This window comes from Periplaneta americana, chromosome 15 (assembly GCF_040183065.1).
Source record: "Periplaneta americana isolate PAMFEO1 chromosome 15, P.americana_PAMFEO1_priV1, whole genome shotgun sequence".
Classification (NCBI taxonomy): domain Eukaryota; kingdom Metazoa; phylum Arthropoda; class Insecta; order Blattodea; family Blattidae; genus Periplaneta; species Periplaneta americana.
In genome coordinates, this window is record NC_091131.1 from 152,823,032 (window position 1) to 152,844,314 (window position 21,283).

Sequence of the window (21,283 nt, forward strand, 5' to 3'; positions counted from 1 at the left end):
TAATATTAAAGTGGATTCTAGGGAGGTGGAATTTAATGATAGAGACTGGATTAATCTTGCTCAGGATAGGGACCAGTGCTGTTCTTATGTGAGGCGGCTATGAACCTCCGGGTTCCCAAGAAACCTAGAAACGAGATGATTAAGAGTGGATATGAAAAAATAAAATCTGTGAACAAATTTAACGATAAAGATATCTGCAAGTATAGGGAAAGCTGGGAAGTGTATATCAATCGTTAAAAATGTATTCTCATACCAGCATTTGAAAGCTAAGTATCTCAAAAATCATAAATCTATCTCTAATATGGAGCCACCAAGTCACCAGTCAAATGTGAGACTGTAGCAGCTGTATGTACAGTATATGTCAACCAATCTTAGAATGTTAAATATATATGTGATTTGGTATGTTTAATGTTCTCATTTTAATTGATGAAAATGAACAGAATACTGAATTAATGCAGTTTAATCACTTTTATTTTTAAGAATGATGTAGCAAACTTAGGAATGGGAGGATTTAAGTAACTAATAATTATTTTAATTAAGCAGGTTGTGAACATTGTGTCAAGTCTTTGTGCAAGTGCACATGTACTTGAGATACTATAAACTACCATGTGCCCAATCATTCTTGTGCCAACTATACATATTTGAATTGTACTGGTAGAATTTATATTGTTAATAACAGGTGAATGTCATACTACACTCCACATTGCAAACCATGATTATAAAGTATTGATGGGGAGGCGCGAGACCTGGCATGTGGACACATAAGAGGAAAGAATGAGCTATCAGAAAGTGATTTTGCTTCATGATAGTAAATATCTTATGAATCTATCAACACGGAATTTAATCTCAGGCTAAAACCCATCTCCTTCCTCCATACCCACTGGTGATATAGCCATGACATGATACGATCACAGGACAGGTCTTGCCTCCTCTATTGCATCTCTCTTTTTTCCACAAGTGTAGTTTATCAAATCCTGTCAAACCTTTCTAGGTTTGGCCAGATGAGAAGTATACTGTACAGTGCAAAAACCTCGTCAGACTTCTGCATTTTCTTTTCTTGAAAACTTTTTCTCTCTCAAGATCACTCTTCAGAATAAAAAATCTGAACAATTGATGTGACATAATTTAATATTGTTCATGTAAATCTTTTACTTGGACTATACAAATTGAACAGTGTATCCGGTGAAATTATACAAATGGAATGGTGGAATTTTCACTTTATATAGCTTTGCAAAATGGCTTCAGTGACATTGAAATCATGTATATTACTTACTTACTGGCTTTTAAGGAACCCGGAGGTTCATTGCCGCCCTCACATAAGCCCACCATTGGTCCCTATCCTGTGCAAGATTAATCCAGTCTCTACCATCATATCCCACCTCCCTAAAATCCATTTTAATATTATCTTCCCATCTACGTCTCGGCCTCCCCAAAGGTCTTTTTCCCTCCAGCCTCCCAACTAACACACTATATGCATTTCTGGATTCGCCCATACGTGCTACATGCCCTGCCCATCTCAAACGTCTGGATTTTATGTTCCTAACTATGTTAGGTGAAGTATACAATGCATGCAGCTCTGCGTTGTTTAACTTTCTCCATTCTCCTGTAACTTCATCCCTCTTAGCCCCAAATATTTTCCTAAGAACCTTATTCTCAAACACCCTTAATCTCTGTTTCTCAAAGTGAGAGTCCAAGTTTCACAGCCATACAGAACAACCGGTAATATAACTGTTTTATAAATTCTAACTTTCAGATTTTTTGACAGCAGACTAGATGACAAAAGCTTCTCAACCGAATAATAACAGGCATTTCCCATATTTATTCTGTGTTTAATGAAATCATGTATATTAGGAATTTTAAAAGTAGTATTTATTCTGTAGCAAAATTATATAAAAGTTCATTTTCTGTGTTATATTATGTACTTTGTTGCATTGAAATGTCGGTACAGTGTAAGATTTCAATGATACTTGATTTCTCGTTGATGTCTTTCTAGCCTACTCTATATTGTAATGCATTTCACTGCATTGAATTTATAACTCACGAAAACTTGAGTTTGATAGCATGGAAACTTAAGAAATATGAAAATAACATTACGGATTCTCTAAAAAGAATACTGGTACATATACTATTTATACACCCTATTCTTTTAGCATTGTAAATTAAGTTATGATTATTTAAAAATAATAAATATTAACTGAAAAAATAAAAATATATATATTTTTTTTTTAATCTTTTAATAAGCTAATCCTCTTCTGATTGCTGCAGATGGAACTTAAAATTGTGTTATGACTAAACTGCCAGTTGTAGGAGATACTAGGATTCGAGTTTTGGAAACTTCTTTTGGGAGGAAGTGCTAATAACATGATGAGTTTTTTGCTATTGTTTTTGCAATAGGGCCTAATAAGTTTTTGTTTGTGGCAGTGATGTCCGTATGAATGTTGTACAACACATCTGAGTGTAAATGATTTGACATTCTTTTCTGAGCCAGTGTTTTCCTTAATAAATTGTATATGTGGAGCATTCAATGGAACTTGCTGATCTTGTGGAATGATGAATGAATGAATTACAGGAAAAACACTTACAGTTTCCTGTATAATTTAAACGTAATTTACCTTCATTCCAAAAAATATCAGGACACTACAGGTATGATGTATTTTGTTCCAGGGCCCTTATTGCTGGAGGTGGTGCTCCAGAAACAGAACTGGGTCTGAAGCTTGCACAGTATGCGCAGACCATTACTGGAGTTGATGCTTATTGCTTCAGGTCAGTTCAATATTGTTACTTCGACAGTCTCTTTGATAGATTTTATTTACAACACTTAGTGAAAAAAGTGTGGATGTTTTACACTTTATTTGCTGGTTTAGTGTGTTCAATCCACGTCACTGTCACTAGGTGTGGTATTATCAAGTAGGTGATAACTGTAGAGTTGGATGGAAAATTTAAATTATGGTTTATTTAATGACGCTCACAACTGCAGAGGTTATATCAGTATTGCCAGTGTCCCACAGGAGTTCTTTTACATGACAGTAAATCTACTGACATGAGCCTGTCGCATTTAAACACACTTAAATGCCATCGACCTGGGTTGGTATCAAACCCACAACCTTGAGCACAGAAGGCCAGTGCTATACCAATTACGCTACCCAGGCCGACTAGTAGGGTGGGTGGATCGAAAATTTTTTTTCGAATATTTATTATGAATAGGGATAGAAAGTTGCAAAATGTCATTGTATTGAAGCACACGAAAACTTTTTCGCATAGAATAAATTGTCACTGAAGCACAATAGACATAAAGTTTGAATAATATAAATAAAAATAATTTTGAATAATATAAATAAAAATAATGAAATTTTAGGTTCTATTCGACGTAATTTTGACTCAATATTTATTATAGATATACTAATTTGTCCTACAGAATTTATCTGTAATATTGACACTTAATATTTTAGGAGAAAAATTCGCTCCGGTGCCAGGGATCGAACCCGGGTCCTTGGTTCTACATACCAAGCATTCTGACCACTGAGCTACGCCGAATTCAGTCCACAGCACCGGATCGAACCTTCCTCCTACGGATTCCCGGCCAACATGTCACTCAGCTGAGTGCGCTCCTAGTATAATGGCAGTTGACATTGGATACACGTCAACATATATATGCCTAACTTGGAGCCAGGCCACAAAGGGAAACATCGAAGGAGGAAGATTCGATCTGGTGCTGTGGATTGAATTTGGTGTAGCTCAGTGATCAGAGCGCTTGGTACGTAGAACCAAGGACCCGGGTTCGATCCCCGGCGCCGGAGCGAATTTTTCTCCTAAAATATTAAGTGTCAATATTTATTGTTGACTGTACCTTCTAATAGCTTACAGGGGTTCAGAAAATGGTGCTATTGTAAGAGTTGTGGGATGGGGGGCCGGTTTTGAGAGGGTGACTCAGTACTGAAATTTGCCTGGCAAACAGTACAGTCTTGATAATGCCTCGCAGTGTAGTAGTTTGTTTTGCTCTACTGCTGTTGTGTCTTTGCATTATAAAACAGAAGAAATGGTGGCTAAATCAACTAGGGAGAAATGTGTTACGAGAACAGACAAGATTTTAGGAACTCCAAAAGAAGATCTCAACAGTTGAAGGGGAGTGGAAACAAAGAACCAGCCGAGAATGTGATTTCAAGTGAGATAGGAAAAAATGAGAAGATAATTAGAAAAATGCTTCAATTCCCGTAGTTTCTATCCATCGAATATCTGTGATCATCAACAGTTGGTACAGACCCAGAAACAAAATTTGGGCCATCTGAATTTTGTTTCTTGGTCTGTACAGAAAAGTAAGAGATGTTTTAGAATTTGATTGTAATAGGGGAAGTGGAAGGGCAAATAAGATTCTATAATTTAAAGTGAATGATGGGAAATTGTTTAATATTGCGACTTGTAAGTGTCCAGATTTCACTATGTGCCATTGTGACAAGAACAACGAAGTTTCTCAAATGGAAAGAAATTTTTTAACACATAAAAGAATATATAGAAAAATGGTGATTGCCAAAATCGTTGTTACAACAATAAATAAATTGTATCACTGAGATGAGCAAAAAGCAAGAAGCAATATCTGGCTAATCTTTCGACCACCCCTCTGCCAGTACCATCACCATGTCTACCGACTCGTTAGACTCTTCAGTGGAAAAAAGATCCCAATTTGCTTTGGAAGTATCCTTAGAACCGTCAAAATACAACTGAAGAGAAGATGTACCTTGCAAATGAGAAAATCTCTCCCAGCATTAGCAAAGTGAAGGACAGAGCTGACATCACATCAAGAAAAGTTACAGCTATTGCTACTGAAGTTCTAGAAAGTGAGCCAAAATAAAATGTCTAACATAATAATTGACAGGTAAACAAATACAAAGAGAGATTGCTAGAATCGAAAGTTTTAAGAAGTAAAGAAATGGCAAATGTAGTAAAGCCCCATTCCATATAGTTCGATGGAAAAAAAGACCTAATGCTTATGATGTTTGGAAGTCAGAGGGATATGAAAATGGAAGAGTAGATATTATCCTAGAATAGAAGTGGGCAGCAAATGTAACATCTCGGTCATGCATTTTTAATTGGGTCAGCAACAGCCAATAATATTGCTGGTGTCTTCTCCAGCGAAGTAAAAGAAAACAATATAGACCTTTCAGATTTGGTAGCTAATACAAATATAGGATCTAATCAGTCACTACAATACAATACAATACAAATGTAGGAGGTGATTCAAGAACTTGAATCTTTTTTGGGAGGCCTTTGCAATGGTGTATATGCCTATTGTATTTCTGCGTAATTAAAAATATTATTTGTTAGTGAGTGAGTGGGAGCAAGAGAGGGATGTACAATAGAACCTCTATTATCCACGGTAATGAAGGGGGAGGACTGAACGGTTAATCGAAAAACTCAGATAATCCGTACCATGAAAGATTTTCATAAATTAAGTGCATAGGTGTAGGTCTAATACATAGATCTAGAGTTTCATAATTTTCTCCGTGGTCTTGTGTTTAACATGTCTCGTGTAGTACATAGCATTCTAGTACTATATACACTTTATCCTTTTTTTTTTTTTTTTTTTTTTTTTTTTTTTTTTTTTTTTTTAAACCTGTCAATTACTTGCATTCCTCTCCCCCCCCCCCCCCGCTACTAAACAGCACACATTTTCTTTCGACATTTGTGAAAGACATTTTGCATAGAAGTTAAACAATATGGCCACTCCAACACTGTAGGATGGTGCATGGGTTTGCAACTGTGTAAAGGTTCTTGGTGTCATTTCTTTGAAAGCAGATAGTGACTATTTTACAAGTTGAGAAAAACACCCCTTCCCACAAGTAACTGTTGCTATTGCCAGAAGCTCTCAGAAGCATTTTTATACATAAAGGCTTCTAATATCCATTTTTAGAAGAAATATGTACTAACAATGTATAGAGCTTCATATTTGTTCTGCATAAAAAAGGACAGAAAGACAGTCGGATAATCCACTGATTGGTTAATAGGGTGATGGATAATCGGGGTTCTAGTGTATGTCATTGCTAGCCACCTCCATGAGGAGATTTCTGAGTTGATGTAGTCTAAACACGGAAGCCATACTTCAATTTTTAACCATTTCAAACTAGAATTATTTTTCAAAATTTTCGGAGATTTCTCCCCCCTCCCCCCCCCCCCTCGATCCCCATATCTAAATTTTGATTGGAAAGAGTAAAAAATAATGCCAAAGTACAAGATTTGTAAGTTAATGAATAAAATGAATATATTTAACAACTGATTTTTATTAATAATACAAAAATATTAACATTAATTTCAAATTAGGTACAGACCTGGAAACAAAATTTGCACACTGAGCATGCACAGTATGTTATAACTGGAACTTGAAAAATTCAAATGGTCCCAATTTTGTTCCTGGGTCTGTATCAAAGGATAATAGTAATGATCACGATCTATTCTTGCACTTTTAAATGAGCCATAACAACTTCAGGTTACAGTCTATACGTAGATAGTCAAGCAGAAGGCTGTCAAATACCATATACAGTGAAACATCTCATTTACGGACATTGAAGGGATGTAACAATCTGCCCGCATCTGGGAGGTGTCCTTTATTGGGAGGGAGGATCCCCAATCTAACAGTAAATTTATAATATGCATTATGTATCCCTTCACGCTTTAAATGAAATGTATTACTGTAGTTTAATTCTAAATACAGTCTACTGTACTGCAGTAAATTCTTTGCAACTTTGAACTACAGTAGATAAAACCGAAAAAGGAAAATATAGTACTGTGCCATGCAATTTTATTCTAGGTCTACTGTACAGTTATGCAGCACTGTAATTTACAGTTTTCAACTTAACCTTTACGTTCAGGTGCCATGTCTCTGGAAACAGAACAACTGATTGAAGTGAAGAGAATAACCCTACTAACCCGATCATGTGTTGAATACAATTTCACGATCGCGGAAACCTTGGACCCATCAGACAGGTTAAATTTTATGTCTGTTTATCCACCCGTTTCCAGCTAGCAAGGGGTAGCCGGCTGGGCTAGTGGTAGCCTACGAGGCCCTTATGTTATGTTTCATGTTAAGGAATTTCTGTACAGTTCTCAAAACTAAATTTTCCATTTTTGTAACACATTAGGTCTTGAAAACCAAGTTCTGTCCGCAGTCAGGAGGTAAAGAAAGCTTTAGGGCTGTGAAACAGCTGTCCATGTCCGTGTCTGAGAGTGTCTGTAAACGAGAGATAAATTTTTCATTATTTCAGTTGGGACATAAAAATCTGTCCGTATCTTGGAGGTGTCTGTAAGGAGAGGTGTCACTATATACACAAATATTCCATGCCATAGAGTAATCCGCACACCCTAATGTTAGAAGGGGAAAAAAAAAATTTGTGTTTTATTTACAAGAAATTAATTGAATCGCTTATTTCAGAAACCAGTCAAGTGCCAAGTTACACAATTGTGGGAAAATAAAAAAAACTGTCTAGCATCAGACTAAATGGTTTGGTAGTGGTTTTAATATTTTTTGCTGGAAGTAGTACAGATTTCAATACTTTTTTCTAAGGAAAATTATTTTGTGCATTTTAACTTAGCTGTAAAAAACACGAAAAAGTTTTCCACTTAACTGGTCTCTGCAATAAAAAAGTGGTGCAAACGTATTTTTAAGGCATAATTCTCGAATTGTTTAGGATTGTGTTATAAAACTCATATTTCTAAAAGAAAATGTGTAATGTCATTAGGGGTAGTATTTTCAAGCAATAACTGACAAATTCTTCCTAATCTGTTGAAATACCATGAATTTTCATAAACACATTCTTGCAAACTTGTTTCAGTCCTTAAATTATAATTGTAAGAATGAGATCCTTTAAAAGTGCCTTCATGAACATTTTCATTGCCAACTATGGCTCTGGAGCTTGTTTTTTTCACATATATGCTTAACTTCAGTAACCTCAACCAAAGTCTGAATATAGTTATTTTGAGAGTTTTTATTTTCAAGAGAATGCAAATACCTTCATGTTTCATTTATCACTTCCTCATCAATGTTTAAATTACATTTCGCATTGCACTTACAAGTGAGAATGTCGGGCTTGGTTTTCTGAGGTACTTCCCTGCCAGAATAAGAAACATAGCCTTCTCCTTTTATCCTTGCATTGTGAATACTATTATGTTTATAAGCGTTTTTGTTTACCGCTCCTTGTTACCTTTTAGGTACTGGTTCATCTTCTGAACTTTGAGACATTTCACTACGGTCTAGGTCTATTATTATTATTAAAAAACCACTACATTAACCACAAAACACTTTTTCAATCATTTGGTCACAAAACTATGAACACAAAATGTACCCACAGTTTACTGCAGAAACCAGCCAAGAGCTGTCGCTTGACTGGTTTCTGTCCTAAACACGAAATTCAACATAATGCCTGACCATTACAGGAGGATGGCATTTGATGTTTTCAACACTAAAAAGTACGTATATCTTCATAGGCATAGCCTTTAGCTCATTTTTTCTTGTTTTGGCGTTTGACTGGTTTCTCGAAATAAGCGATTCAATTCTACTCCAAAACTAAATAAAATAACATTTGTTTTAAGAAACATGTCATAATCTTCACATGATGTAGAAGCATCCAGGACTCTATCTACAAAAAAAAAAAAAAAAAAAAAAAATTACAATTTTTACCAATTTAATGTTAAGATGTGCAATAAAATATTAAAGTCAATAATTACATGCTTCTTACCTCTATTCATCATCATCACTAGCGGAAGAATCATTGTTGCCATTGCCATCTTCCCATAGAGGATCCAGTGTTGAGGCTAAGCAGTACCAACCATATTTCAAATAATGCGTGCACCCCAGTTCTTCTTCACTAAATTCCGGAAAAAATAAGTGAGCAGTATTTGTGTGTTTACTGTAATTATTTACTAAAAAATTGCAATAATTTTACAAAATTCTAAAAATTCAAGATCACTGCATTTCGGCTAAAAATATTTTTAGAAAATTGAAATTTTTTGTGCTTAAGTATTGGGACATAATAAAACTTTTTTCCCTTATCCAACTTTGAATTTAAAAAAAAATTAGCCCATTTTCGATCCACCCTACTGTAGAGAGGCTCAACAAGAATCTGAAAGTGATGGCTAAATGAAGTAAGCCGAAGCTGTATCAGCCTAGCAAGCTACATAGTAATACATATAATTGATATTGCTTAAAAAAAATTAGAGTAGATGTCTGAGAATAGGAAGATTTAATAATTCGTAAAATAATAAAGGAAAAATAAATTACAAACAATTTAAAAGGGACTTAACAGTATTTGGTACAAGTTCGAAAAGTAAACTAAAACTAATTGGAGAAAAACAAAATTCCATGATGGTAATGAAATGTTTTGGGCCAGCAAAATTGAGGAAAATAAAAAGAGAGTTGCAGTAATTGCATAGTCAGATTGGTTCCCAAATATAGCCAAATCCTGTGTTTACTCTGTAATTAGGCATTTCTTGTCATTTACACACTTTTTTTTCAGTCTCTTCATTTTTTTTCGCATTGATTTTTCACTTAACATCAGTTATTCAGTCCCCCTGAAGAATGTGTAGAATCTGAGTTCACTTGTATTGTCGATAATCTCAGTGAAAAATCAAGAAGACAGAAATTCTTACAAAGATGATATTACACTTCGATCTATATATTGTTCTGTAGGTAAAATTCACAGAATTATTCATTCATTCCTCTAGTAGATTTAAGGAGAGAGGCCTTCTTTCCCAATCATCCAGAACTATGTACTACAAACAATATAAAATATAAATATAATAAACTAAAATAGATACTCCAGCGGCATTAGTCTATTAAATACCTGCCAGAATTTAAATAAGAGATTAAAACTTGAAAGTGAAAATTTTCTTCTGGAATATCAGAACAGGTTTTGGCAAGGTAGATCTTGTATAGATATTCAGCATTCTCTGTCAAACTGCTGCTTGAAAAACGAAAGGAATGAACTTAGAAACACATTTAGCATTTGTAGATTTCACTAAAGCATTCAATATGGTAAAGAGACCCCAAACTTTTTTTAAATTCTACATAACAGGAATATATCAAACATTCTATTTCAGAACATGAGGTAATATTTATGACAATAATACCATACAAATTAAATTCAACAGTGCTATTTCAGAACACAGAACTATAAACCAAGGAATAAGACAAGGATGTCTCTTGTTACCAACACTTTAATATATAGATGATGGCATTGGCATAAAGAATACAAGCTAGGAATTAATTTCAAACAGTATAAAAATTAACACCATGTTATTTGCTGACGACTAGATAGTGATTACTATTTGTGAGAATAATTTACAGAAAGGTTTATTTACATTAAATAATATTATAAATTAGTATGGTTTGAAAAATTCTCTAAGTAAAACTAAAGTTATGGCATTCGGAGGCACAGATCCAATATGTAGCAAAATAGTAATAGAAAATAATATTTTAGAACAAGTTAATAACCTCTGCTATCTAGGATGCAATATCTCTTATGAAGGTGGGACTGACATAAACAAGAAAATCATAATTTTTTTTTAAATATTAAGACTCCTAAATTATACACTAAAACCACATCTAGTAGGTACAACAACATTCCAGTTTAAAATTGTATAAAACACTAGCCCTCCTGACTCTTCTATATGGAAGTGAAATTTGGGTTCTGAAGAAGAAAGACATCAGAAGATTAAGAGCTGCTGAAATGAGATATATACACTGAACAGCTGAATATACTCTGCTCGACCATCACAGAAACGAGGACATTTTAAAGGAATTCCACGTGCAGCCATTAGAAGAAAAACTTCTAAATTATAGGGAAACATGTGTCACGATTGAATGCCACCAACTAGGATACCTAATGCCGTATTACATTACCATCCACAAGAAATGACCTGGCCGTCCACAAAAACTACTCTTAGACCCTGTGTAACTGAGACCAAAACAGGTCCACTTATGGCCTAAATTCATGTTTGGTAAATGATGGTGATGAAATAGATACAATAAAATGATTTTACAAGACAGTAATAGCATATATAGATTGAAGCAATTGGTTTGAAAAACCAGTAGCAGAGCAAAATGCATGAAAAATGTGAGGCAGACCTACACAAATTGGAACTCGTAAGAGATATGAGGCAGTTCCTGATCATATCAGGAACAAAAACAGAAGAGGATAAATCTATGTTGCGCGGTAAAAAGGGTGTAAATCCGAAATTGGTGGTATTGAGTTATGACTTATGCCCTTTTTACCACGCACCATAGAAATGGTGACAGAAGAAACAAAAGGTAAAAACGTAATATGGCGAACGCTAAGCTCCGCCCACGACCCCTTTCCACTTTTCCCCTACTAGCTCACACCACACACTACGTGATAGGCTAGTGTTGTGTCGAATGCACATTTCATGTGGGTGGGCATAACTTCTTCTACTGGCATTCGCCGTATTACGTTTTCGCCAAAATTGTTACCAGATATTTAATTTATAAAGAAAGAAGTCATAATGAGTAATACCTGTAAACATACTATTTTCTGGCTGCATATTTCAATAACGTATCAGGAATATTGGTAAAATTATTTATACAATTAAACCCATTTATGGTGAAACATGACAACTTTTCTTAAAATGTTTCCATCTTAGAAAAGGTTGCTTAGGTTTTCATGTTTTTATTTAAAGAAAAATTCATTCATTCATTGTGTTCTGCCCAAGGACAAGTATTTCACTGCAAACCCAGCATTCTCCAGTCTTTCCTATTTTCTACACAAAGTATGGACCGACATCAATGCTAGATTGGTGATACCATCATACTTAGGCAGGGCTGATCATATTAGGAAGTTTAAATGCAGAAAATAAAGATCAGACGTGGCAAAATTTTCCTTTGTTAACTGCACAATAGTAGACTGGAACAGCTTATCTTTCAGGGTGGTCCTCTCAAAATTAATACATTTAAGGAAAGGTTGAGAATATTAGACTGAAAGTTTAATTGTAGGCACAGTGTAATTATTTAAGTTGTCATGTAATTAATTAAGTCGATAATAGTTGGGTTTAATAGAAGTACTTACAAGTTAGGTTTACTTTTGCTTATAATAGACGTTATTATAGCATAGTTTTTATTTATAGTCCTAGGTTTATTGCATTTATTTATTTATAGTTAGAATTAAATTTACGTTTATTTTATTTTTTATTGCTGTAATTATTGTAAATTTTATTAATATAATTATTGTAATATTATTGTAATTTATATATTACTGCCACCGAGTGTATACCCAATTGTAGTGTTAATAAATACATACATAGGTACATGCATGCATACATACATACATACAAAGAAAAATGTAGAAGAAAATTGAACTAGGCCTGCATATGTTGCGAATCATAAGGAGCATCATTTCAGAAAGTAATTTGTCCACAAATACTAACTTTTCAAGAAAGGCAACAAAAAAACACATAGCATAAGTAAGGTCAATATTTGTAAGTAAGGTATAAGAGAAACTGGAAAAGGAATTTGAGAGCTTGTACCCTCAGAAGAGTGTAACGATGAAAAACAAATTACAGTGAAAGCTTTGAATAAAATGATAGGATTTGAACAGAAATGCACCTGGTTTAAATTCAAAGTTGTTCCAACAATATGGAATATGACAAAATATGAGGTAAGCTGCATTTAAAAAAACGCGAATTAAACATGAAATTGGGAACACTGAAAGTAGATTTTTTTTTATTAATTGGAAAACATTTTATAGAATGTCTTTAGAAACATATGCAATGTTGTTGTTGTTGTTGTTGTTGTTTTCTAATGCCAGGCGTTTGACAAAGTCATTTGACCTCTTGCACTCCAATATTTTTCAAAGATATTATCATGACCAGCCAGTGAAGCAGAGATTTACATATGCAATGTTAGTTTCAGTTGTGGGACCTTAATTTTATAGGAATAGTTGCCCAGTATGTCTCCATATAGACTAGTTGTTCTGAACATGAAATTTAAGTCCTTTAAAGTAGATCTTAAAATTGGATGTTAAAATAAGTCTAGGCAGTAATAACCAGGGAACGGATTTATATGGACTAAAAATATATGAAATATGTAAATATATATGTAGTTATTTTTACCAAAATATGGAATTAAATATGGATTTTTACCAAAATATGGAATTAAATATGGACTTAAAATTATAAAAAAATGACTATGTACGTTAAATATTGGTACATTTTAATCAAACTAAACAAAAAATATAATGGACGTACCTTATCTTCCAATGTAGTTTCAACAAAACACAATTTTTATTGTCTGTTACCATAACAATAGGTTACAAACATTTCTTTCAAGTGCTGAAAAGTGAATCTTCTTCTATTGTCTCTGAGGATAGATTTATACTGACTAAAAGAGCGTTCGACGTCACAAGAAGTAACTGGTACATAATTCAATTTCACAATGTCTGCTGGGGATAAGTCCAAGTTAATCTTCACTGTTGATTCACCACTCATCACAGCAACAACCTTTTGTAGTTCTTCATATCCAGGGTTTTTTGAAAGTACAGTGTCCACCTTAGCTCTTACTGCATCTGCAACTTTACCTCTACCACGATTCAGTTGTTCCACAGTACTATTTATAATTTCAAAACTTTCAGATAGTGAAAGGTGCCTATTTTGGAGACTTTTGAGCGTTTTTATGATGCATGAAAATGTATGCTGAATGTGAGCTAAGTCATTCTTCACACTTATGTCACAGGTAACTGTTTTCGCAGTATCAATTGAGACTGCATCTTCAGAGTCCAATGCAAGGAGAACATTGTTAATAGAGTCTATATGTTCGGCATAATATTCAACTGCTTCTAGCCATGTACCCCATCTAGTTAAAATTGGCTTTGGTGGCAATGGAATTTCAGGGTACATTTCTTTCAACACGTTAACTCTACTGGGAGCTTTGAGAAATACTTTTTTCACTGATGAAATCAACAAATCTACTTTAGGGAAATTGTCTCTGACCACTTCTGCCACACGATGAAATGCATGCGCCACACAAGTAAAATGAGTCAATTTAGGATATACAACAGATAATGCTTGTCCAGCTTTGACCATATAAGGGGCAGCATCGCTAATAAAGAATAACACATTATCGTACATAATACCCTTTGGCCACAGGATACCCATAGCTTCGTTGAACAGTTTAACTATAGTTTTGTTATTGCACTTTTCTAGAACATCACAATGTAAAAGAATTCGTTCAGAATATTGTTCACTTAACAAACCGATAACTACATTACCAACAAGTCTACCTTCTTTGTCGGGAGTCTCATCAATGGAAACCCAAATTGAACTATCTTTAATTTCATCTCTTATCTTCTGTATTGTCTCATCGTAGATGGATGGAGCATACGTCTTCCTAAGTGTTGACTCATCCGGGATTGTATGTTGAGTATATTTTTAAAAAGTTTGTAGAGAGGAATATCAGCAGAGATGAGAGAACGGCACAGGTCGATGTTAAACTCAGATCTTACATTCGATGTTGTTGGTTGTGTTAAAAACAATTGTCTCTGCTTGGAATTTAGTTGTTTGTTGGCCTGATGTTTACTAGTTGTAATGTGTTGTTGCACCAGGAACTTTTGTGTAGATGATACTGCACACTGACACAAATTACAAAATAATATTTTATTGTCAGTTGATAAACCATCTTCTTTAAATTCTGAAATGTAACTTGTTAGTTTTGATTTTAAATTGACTGAATGACGTACTTTTGGCATATTTACCGTCTTTATAGTATGATTTACAAAACTGAACCTATGTGTACTCTGACTGGCATTTAACTGTTGAGCTGCACAACTGAAGTCTGTTAAAAATTTTAAATTAAATTAATACAGTTTTGTAACTTACTTTCCCATTGTTGATAGGACTGCTAATTTTCAAATAACTCTGATGTTAAAGGGATTACTGAACATGTGTTTAAATCTCTATTGTTGAAATGTATTTTTAAAAGTTAATGGAATTTTGTTTTGTTTTATTGTTAAACCTAATATAATATGGACTGTTTTATATGAAATATGGAAAATATATGGAAATTAACGAAAATATGTACTAAACTCTAAAATATGGAAAATAAAAGTAGGATTTTTCAACCCTACACATTGTGAAACATAAAGATAATGCAAAATATAAATTATATTAGCTTTATAAGTAAATATGTATTTACATATAAATCCTTTCCCTGGTAATAACTAAATACATACCTACTGCATTTGAGATTTAAATTATGCCTACGAACTTCAGATCCAAGTAAGTAATGTTAGTGACACTTTGAATTTACATAATTTTATAACCTCATAAACATATATAAACAAAGCTACTTTATTCTTAAATGCTGAACTTAAAAATTAATTAAAGTAATTTCATTTAATGTTGAAATTATTACCCATAATGTCCACTAGCTGTAAAAATCAGCTTTGAAATTCGGACTAAATAAAATTAAATGTTTGCTCTTTCTTTCCTACAGAGCTTTTGCTAATGCGCTGGAGGTGATACCATCCACATTGGCTGAGAATGCTGGCCTCAATCCCATAGCAACAGTGACAGAGTTGCGTAACCGGCATGCTCAGGGAGATATCACTGCAGGCATCAATGTGAGGAAGGTAAGTCGACATTTTGAACATGTTTAACCAGTGATGAAGTATAGCTGCATTTGCTCTAAAGGCATTTCAGTGTATTTAACTGATTGGTTTCTTCTGCTTACGCAACATTTACTTCATAGGATGTTCCGAATACATTATTGAGTTCCTTTTTCTGTACTGACGTCATTCTGATTTTGATCCTAACAAAAAGAAAAGAAACTGTTCATCTGCAAATGAAGATGGTAATTGGTGCCTTATCAGCACTCTTTGCAATTGTCACATCATATAGTAGACTGTCGCATTAAAATGGTGCCAAAAGCTTGGCATGTCAGAGGCATATGCAGATAATTCTTCCAAATATTATTCCAAACATGATGTTTAGAGACTTTGTTGGAATAAACCTACAACTAAAATAATCTCACATCTTGTGATCCTGCTAGCATGGTATGCTCCATCATACTGTAAGGGAGCTTCTTGCTAACAAGGGATGTGCGTGACCTCAGATCCATATAAAAATGTGCTTAGAGTATAAATCACTCATCCCAAAAACAGTGGTACGGTATGAGTCATTCCCATGCAAAACTCAGCTGTTGTCTGCTAGCGCCATTCAATGGTGGCATATTGTACCTGCATTAACAAGTACTTTAGTTGTGTGAATAGTATAGCTGCAGTAGGAGGTTATCTTTTGGAGTGTTCAGTTGTCTGTTAGAGTGTAAACAGTGTACACTTGGTCAAAGTGAAAATGCCCGGCGTCTGAGAGACTAAGTCTGAATCGGGTATTTCCGTGAGTGCTCGGGACAGCCAGGCTTTGTTCAAAAGAATGCGTATATTCTTCTAGTAGTTACAATGGGGAACACAACTATTAATCACTAAAATTTTCCGAGAAAATAATTCATATACGAGATTTAAAATAGACAGATCGTTCAGAGTGTTTAAATAGTGAATATTGTAACACAAACACTATATACTGTATAACAGGTTCTCAAGTGGAGTATGACCATTGCTCGTTATAATGCCATTCTAACTGCAATAAAACTCTTAGCGTAGTTTGTAGAGCGATAGCTAACAGTTCGTGAGGTTGCAAGTTCAAATCTTCGTGGCGTTATTAAACTTAATGCATCACTGAAAATATAACAGGTTTTTGTCATTTCTTTTTTATTTTTAGAATACTTTTCACTTTATTATTTTTTCGTGTTAATAGAAACTTTTGACGCTAGATGGAAGTAATACTAAAGACGACAATTAGGGGGTTTCATATTAATATGCTGTGTTAATTATTTTATTAATCCCTGCTGCTTTGCACTCTATTCCCTAAGTAACATTCAGTAAATATGTTGACAGTTAAATAATTGGCAATAATTAATTTGCAATTTGTGCTACAGGGAATATGATTACACTACTCAACAAATTTGAACTTTTTTTCCATAACATTAATAAAATAGGCTGATCTTAACTAATTTGCATGTGCTGAACACAAAAATGACAATGAAAGGTTCGTAACACGTCACGTTTTGTGTTATAGATACTTACTTGATACATTGAAAAATCAGGATTTTTGACCTATTAAAAATTACTTTGTTCTCATTTTTTGTGTGAAAATTCCCAAGGGCAGCTTAGATATGGTAAAACTGATACATTAATAACTGACCAACTATTAAGGCTTATAAAAACCATTCTTCGTGCAATAAAATAGAGGAAGATACAGTCCCCAAGTTCTCAGGAAAGAAGTCCAAATGTGAATGTAAGAAGTGGATCTTCAGTGACATACTGCAGGCCATTTTTGTAGTTTCTTAGTAACGTCTCTATTAATTGGCGATAATTTTCTGTTTTATGATTTCCTAAAAACCCTTTGACGACATATGCAAAAGATTTCCATGCTGGTAATTCCTTGGGGTTAAGTCTTTTCTGAAAAATGCTGTCCTTCAAAAGTTTTCAAATTTGTGGACCGACAGATATGCCTTCTTTTAGTTTAGCATCTATAAAAATGGCACATAACACTCTAAATCAGTAGTCGGCATTACTTGATGAAATGGGTTACAGGTAAGTAGTGCATGGCAACATGCACCCTCGTTGGTATCACTTGTGAGGTTCAGACCTGTCTTCGGACAGTTGAGTAAACAACAATAATAATATTAATAAAGTTGACCGAATGAACAGTGCTTGTTTTCAGTTGCAGTTCAATCATCTCCTTATGATTTTTATAGTAAAATGAATTGGTCGTCTGTATAATGGTGCATTACTATAAAAGGCTGCAGAGTGATGATTATTTCACATTTCACGAAAATATTTAATCTGCATTGAATTAAATACTAATAGAGTAACTAAAAATCTGAAAAATAAAATAATTACCATGTGTAAATTTGAGCTTTATTATTACTTTATTTAATCATAAGAAAAAGTCACGAAACTTCCCCTTCCCCCACCTCCACCCCCACCTCTCCAAAAACATTTACATGTAAGTAGAGACTTACTTGAAGTCAGAACTTGAATTTGTATTACTCACATAAGATTCAATTTCCTTAATAAAATTGCTTCATAATTCTGTGTACAATATACGAATTAATTTTCTGTACACTTAAATTTCTGCTACTTTTATCATTACTTAATAACTTCATTACACTGGATCTTCAGTATAACCATAGAACACAATTTTAAACAATCAAGCATGACACGGTGACATTGCAAGTTAAACTATGTTGAATAATACTCCTTTCTTGTGTCATTTTAAATTAATATGGGGGAATTTGTTTCGTTATTCTCATAAATCTTATTTCGCGATATTACTCCTTAAATTCTCATTTCGCGCCAATAGGACCATTTCGTGACATTTCGCGCCTACATATCTGTTCAAAATGAGTTGATAAAAAAGAAATAAAGGATGCTGTAACCTCAGAAATAGCCGAAGTTCTTGATATTCAAAGTCTTCATTTACTGAAGGTATGGATGATAAAAGTAAACCAGCTTGTACAAGTTGCTAAGATCTGACTGTCCTAATAGAAGAAATAAAGGAGAAAAGTTCATCTTCAACAAAACAAGAAAAATTAAAGTTATTGATTTTAGCACTCAAAAATTGGACAATTGAGAAAACTGCTGCAGAATTTTCTGTTTCAAAATACATAGCAAACAAAGCTCAATCACTGGGGGGGGGGGGGGGGTGGAAATGGAATTCTTGCTAAGTCTGCAAAACATCTGGGCAAGTAGTACCTTCCAGAACATACTGTGCTTGAACCTACATCAGTTTTTGAAGATGATGAATTTTCTGGAATGTTCCCTGGGAAGAAAGAGTATATTTTAGTTAAAACTCGTAATTCAGGAAGAATACAAGACAGAATAGATTACTACTTGTAAATCTTAAGCAGTTATATTTGGAATTCAAAACACGCGATCCAACTCTGTGTCCGAAATGGTGTGTACCAGCAGAATTCAAAGGTATACATTCTGTATATGTATGTCTCACCAAAATTTGAAACGATGGTTGCAGCTCTGCCAGAGAAAAAGAACTATAAATATCTCCTGGAAAATACAGTGTATGCTATAAATTCTCGGAATTGTATGCTCCACAGTTGCTTAAATTGTCCTAACCAAGAACACCTACAGAACTTTCTAGAAGAACTCTATGGACAAAATGATTTTGACATGGAAGATAATATCACATACAAACAGTGGATTCATGGTGGACATGTGAGGATCACTTCTGTAACAAGTACTGTAGGCGATTTTATTGAGAAAATCTGCAGAACTACAGATCAACTAAGAGGTCCTCATTACACAGCAAAATCTCAGTCCTCTTATCGTAGAATACTGAAGAATAAGCTGTTACCACAATATAAAGCTGTTATATTGCTGGACTTTGCAGACAATTATTCCTTTGTATGCCAAGATGCTATACAAGGATTTCACTTCTTCAGGCTACTTTGCATCACTTTGTAGTGTATTATAATCAGTCTAAACCCATTCTTTAAGTTTCTGTATAATAAGTAACTCTCTTGACCATACAGCTCTTACAGCTCACTGCTTCTTGAAAACTATTTTAGAACATTTGGTGATAATTCCCCAGCTGAAAAGAAGTGTACTATTTCAGTGATGATGCAAGTTCACAGTATAATAATTGTAAACATTTTTTGAATTTATGTTACCATGAAACTTATTTTCAAATTGCTGCAGAATGGACCTTTTTTTGCAACCTCATATAGTAAGAACCCATGTGATGGTTGGTATTGGAGGCACAGTAAAATGACTTACAATTTATGCTAGCCTGCAAGCCACAGTGACTGATTACATTTTAACCCCAGAAGATCTGTATAACTGGGCTAAAGACAATGTTTTGAGCATTACTTTCTTTTACAAAAGTGATAAAGAGATCCAGATCCATGCTCAGAAATATGGTAATAGGCTCGAGCATGCTAAAACAGTTCCTGGTACGAGAAGTCATCACTGATTTGTTCCAATAAACACAATGGAACTAAGGATGTATTTATTGTCTCCAGATGATGAGGGAAGTGTATCAAGAGTGACAGGTGAAACTGCAATTTCAGTAAATGCTAATACTTTAAAAGTTTGAAAGTATGTTGCAGTAATGTCCGATAAACAATGGTACCAGTATATTGGATACATTCTGTCACGTGAAGAAGCAGACGTTCTTGTCAACTTCATGGTTAGGAAAGGTGACATGGCCACAAACAGAAGCAGATACCATATTCCCTTTCATTATGTTCTTTGTGAAGTACCAGTCCCGTCAGTTTATTGCAGTAGTGGACGATAATATAGGTTCACATCTTCACTGATTCAGTTAGTAAACAAGAAATTTCTACATTTTAATACTGATGAAATAAGAGTTTAAGGCACTGTATGTGAAACATTTCTTTCAAGTTTAAATGGTTACATCAATATTTAAGGATTATTATCTTCCAAAAACGAACTGGGATGCCAATTTCATTTCCCCCCTCCCTCCATCTATTTGATGAGAGTCCTCTTTTTAAATTTTTTATGTACATCTGTGACTTATTAACTGTAATATGTCACATTTTCATCATTATACTGGGTGTTCATTTCAAAGTGTGTCATGATGTCACTGTTGTGAGTCAGCAATTTGAAGCGAGTTTCAACTTTTATGTCAGAGAAGTTGCCTATTATACAAGGCGTTCAATCTGAACTTGAGAACGTGTACGGTATAACTTGAATGTCGTAGCAACAGGTGGCGGCCTGTACGGTCTGTGTGCTAACATAACCTCTTTCGAACTGTGTTTTGCGTGGGCAAGTCGTACGCAGGGTATTTGTTATCATCGGTTGTGTATGGCAACATTTCACAACACAAATCAAATGCTCCGTGTCCATGTTGACCTTCCAAGTTAATGTCAACAAATACGTAAGTAATCGTCTTAACCCTCTCCATATATCCCAACAATAAGAAAAAAACTCACCTCAGTACGTGTTTCCAAACAGTTCACATTCCTGCCACTACAGGTGTTACCGTACGTATCAGTAAATACTCTTCAGAATGAATGCCATACTTGCTAGGCAACTTCTCTGACACATAAGTAATACACCTCTGTGGAAGTGTAGGAAAATTGAATTCTCTAGGCTCAACGACTAGACACATGATGGCATACAGTGAGCCACGACACACTTTGAACTGAACACGCAGTAGAAACAGTGCCACATGCTGATTTTTAATTTTTTTTTTT

The 21,283-nt window shown here is 34.3% G+C and overlaps 1 protein-coding gene across 1 annotated transcript in view; it reads left to right on the forward strand.

Annotated features, from left to right (window-relative positions):
• The window catches only part of CCT4 (chaperonin containing TCP1 subunit 4), a 100,219-nt gene that overhangs the window by 64,662 nt on the left and 14,274 nt on the right, over positions 1 to 21,283 (forward strand). Inside the window, exons 11-12 of the mRNA XM_069848372.1 lie at positions 2,665 to 2,763; positions 15,485 to 15,620. Coding sequence (XP_069704473.1) covers positions 2,665 to 2,763; positions 15,485 to 15,620 — 235 coding nt within the window. The remainder of the gene's footprint in view (positions 1 to 2,664; positions 2,764 to 15,484; positions 15,621 to 21,283) is intronic.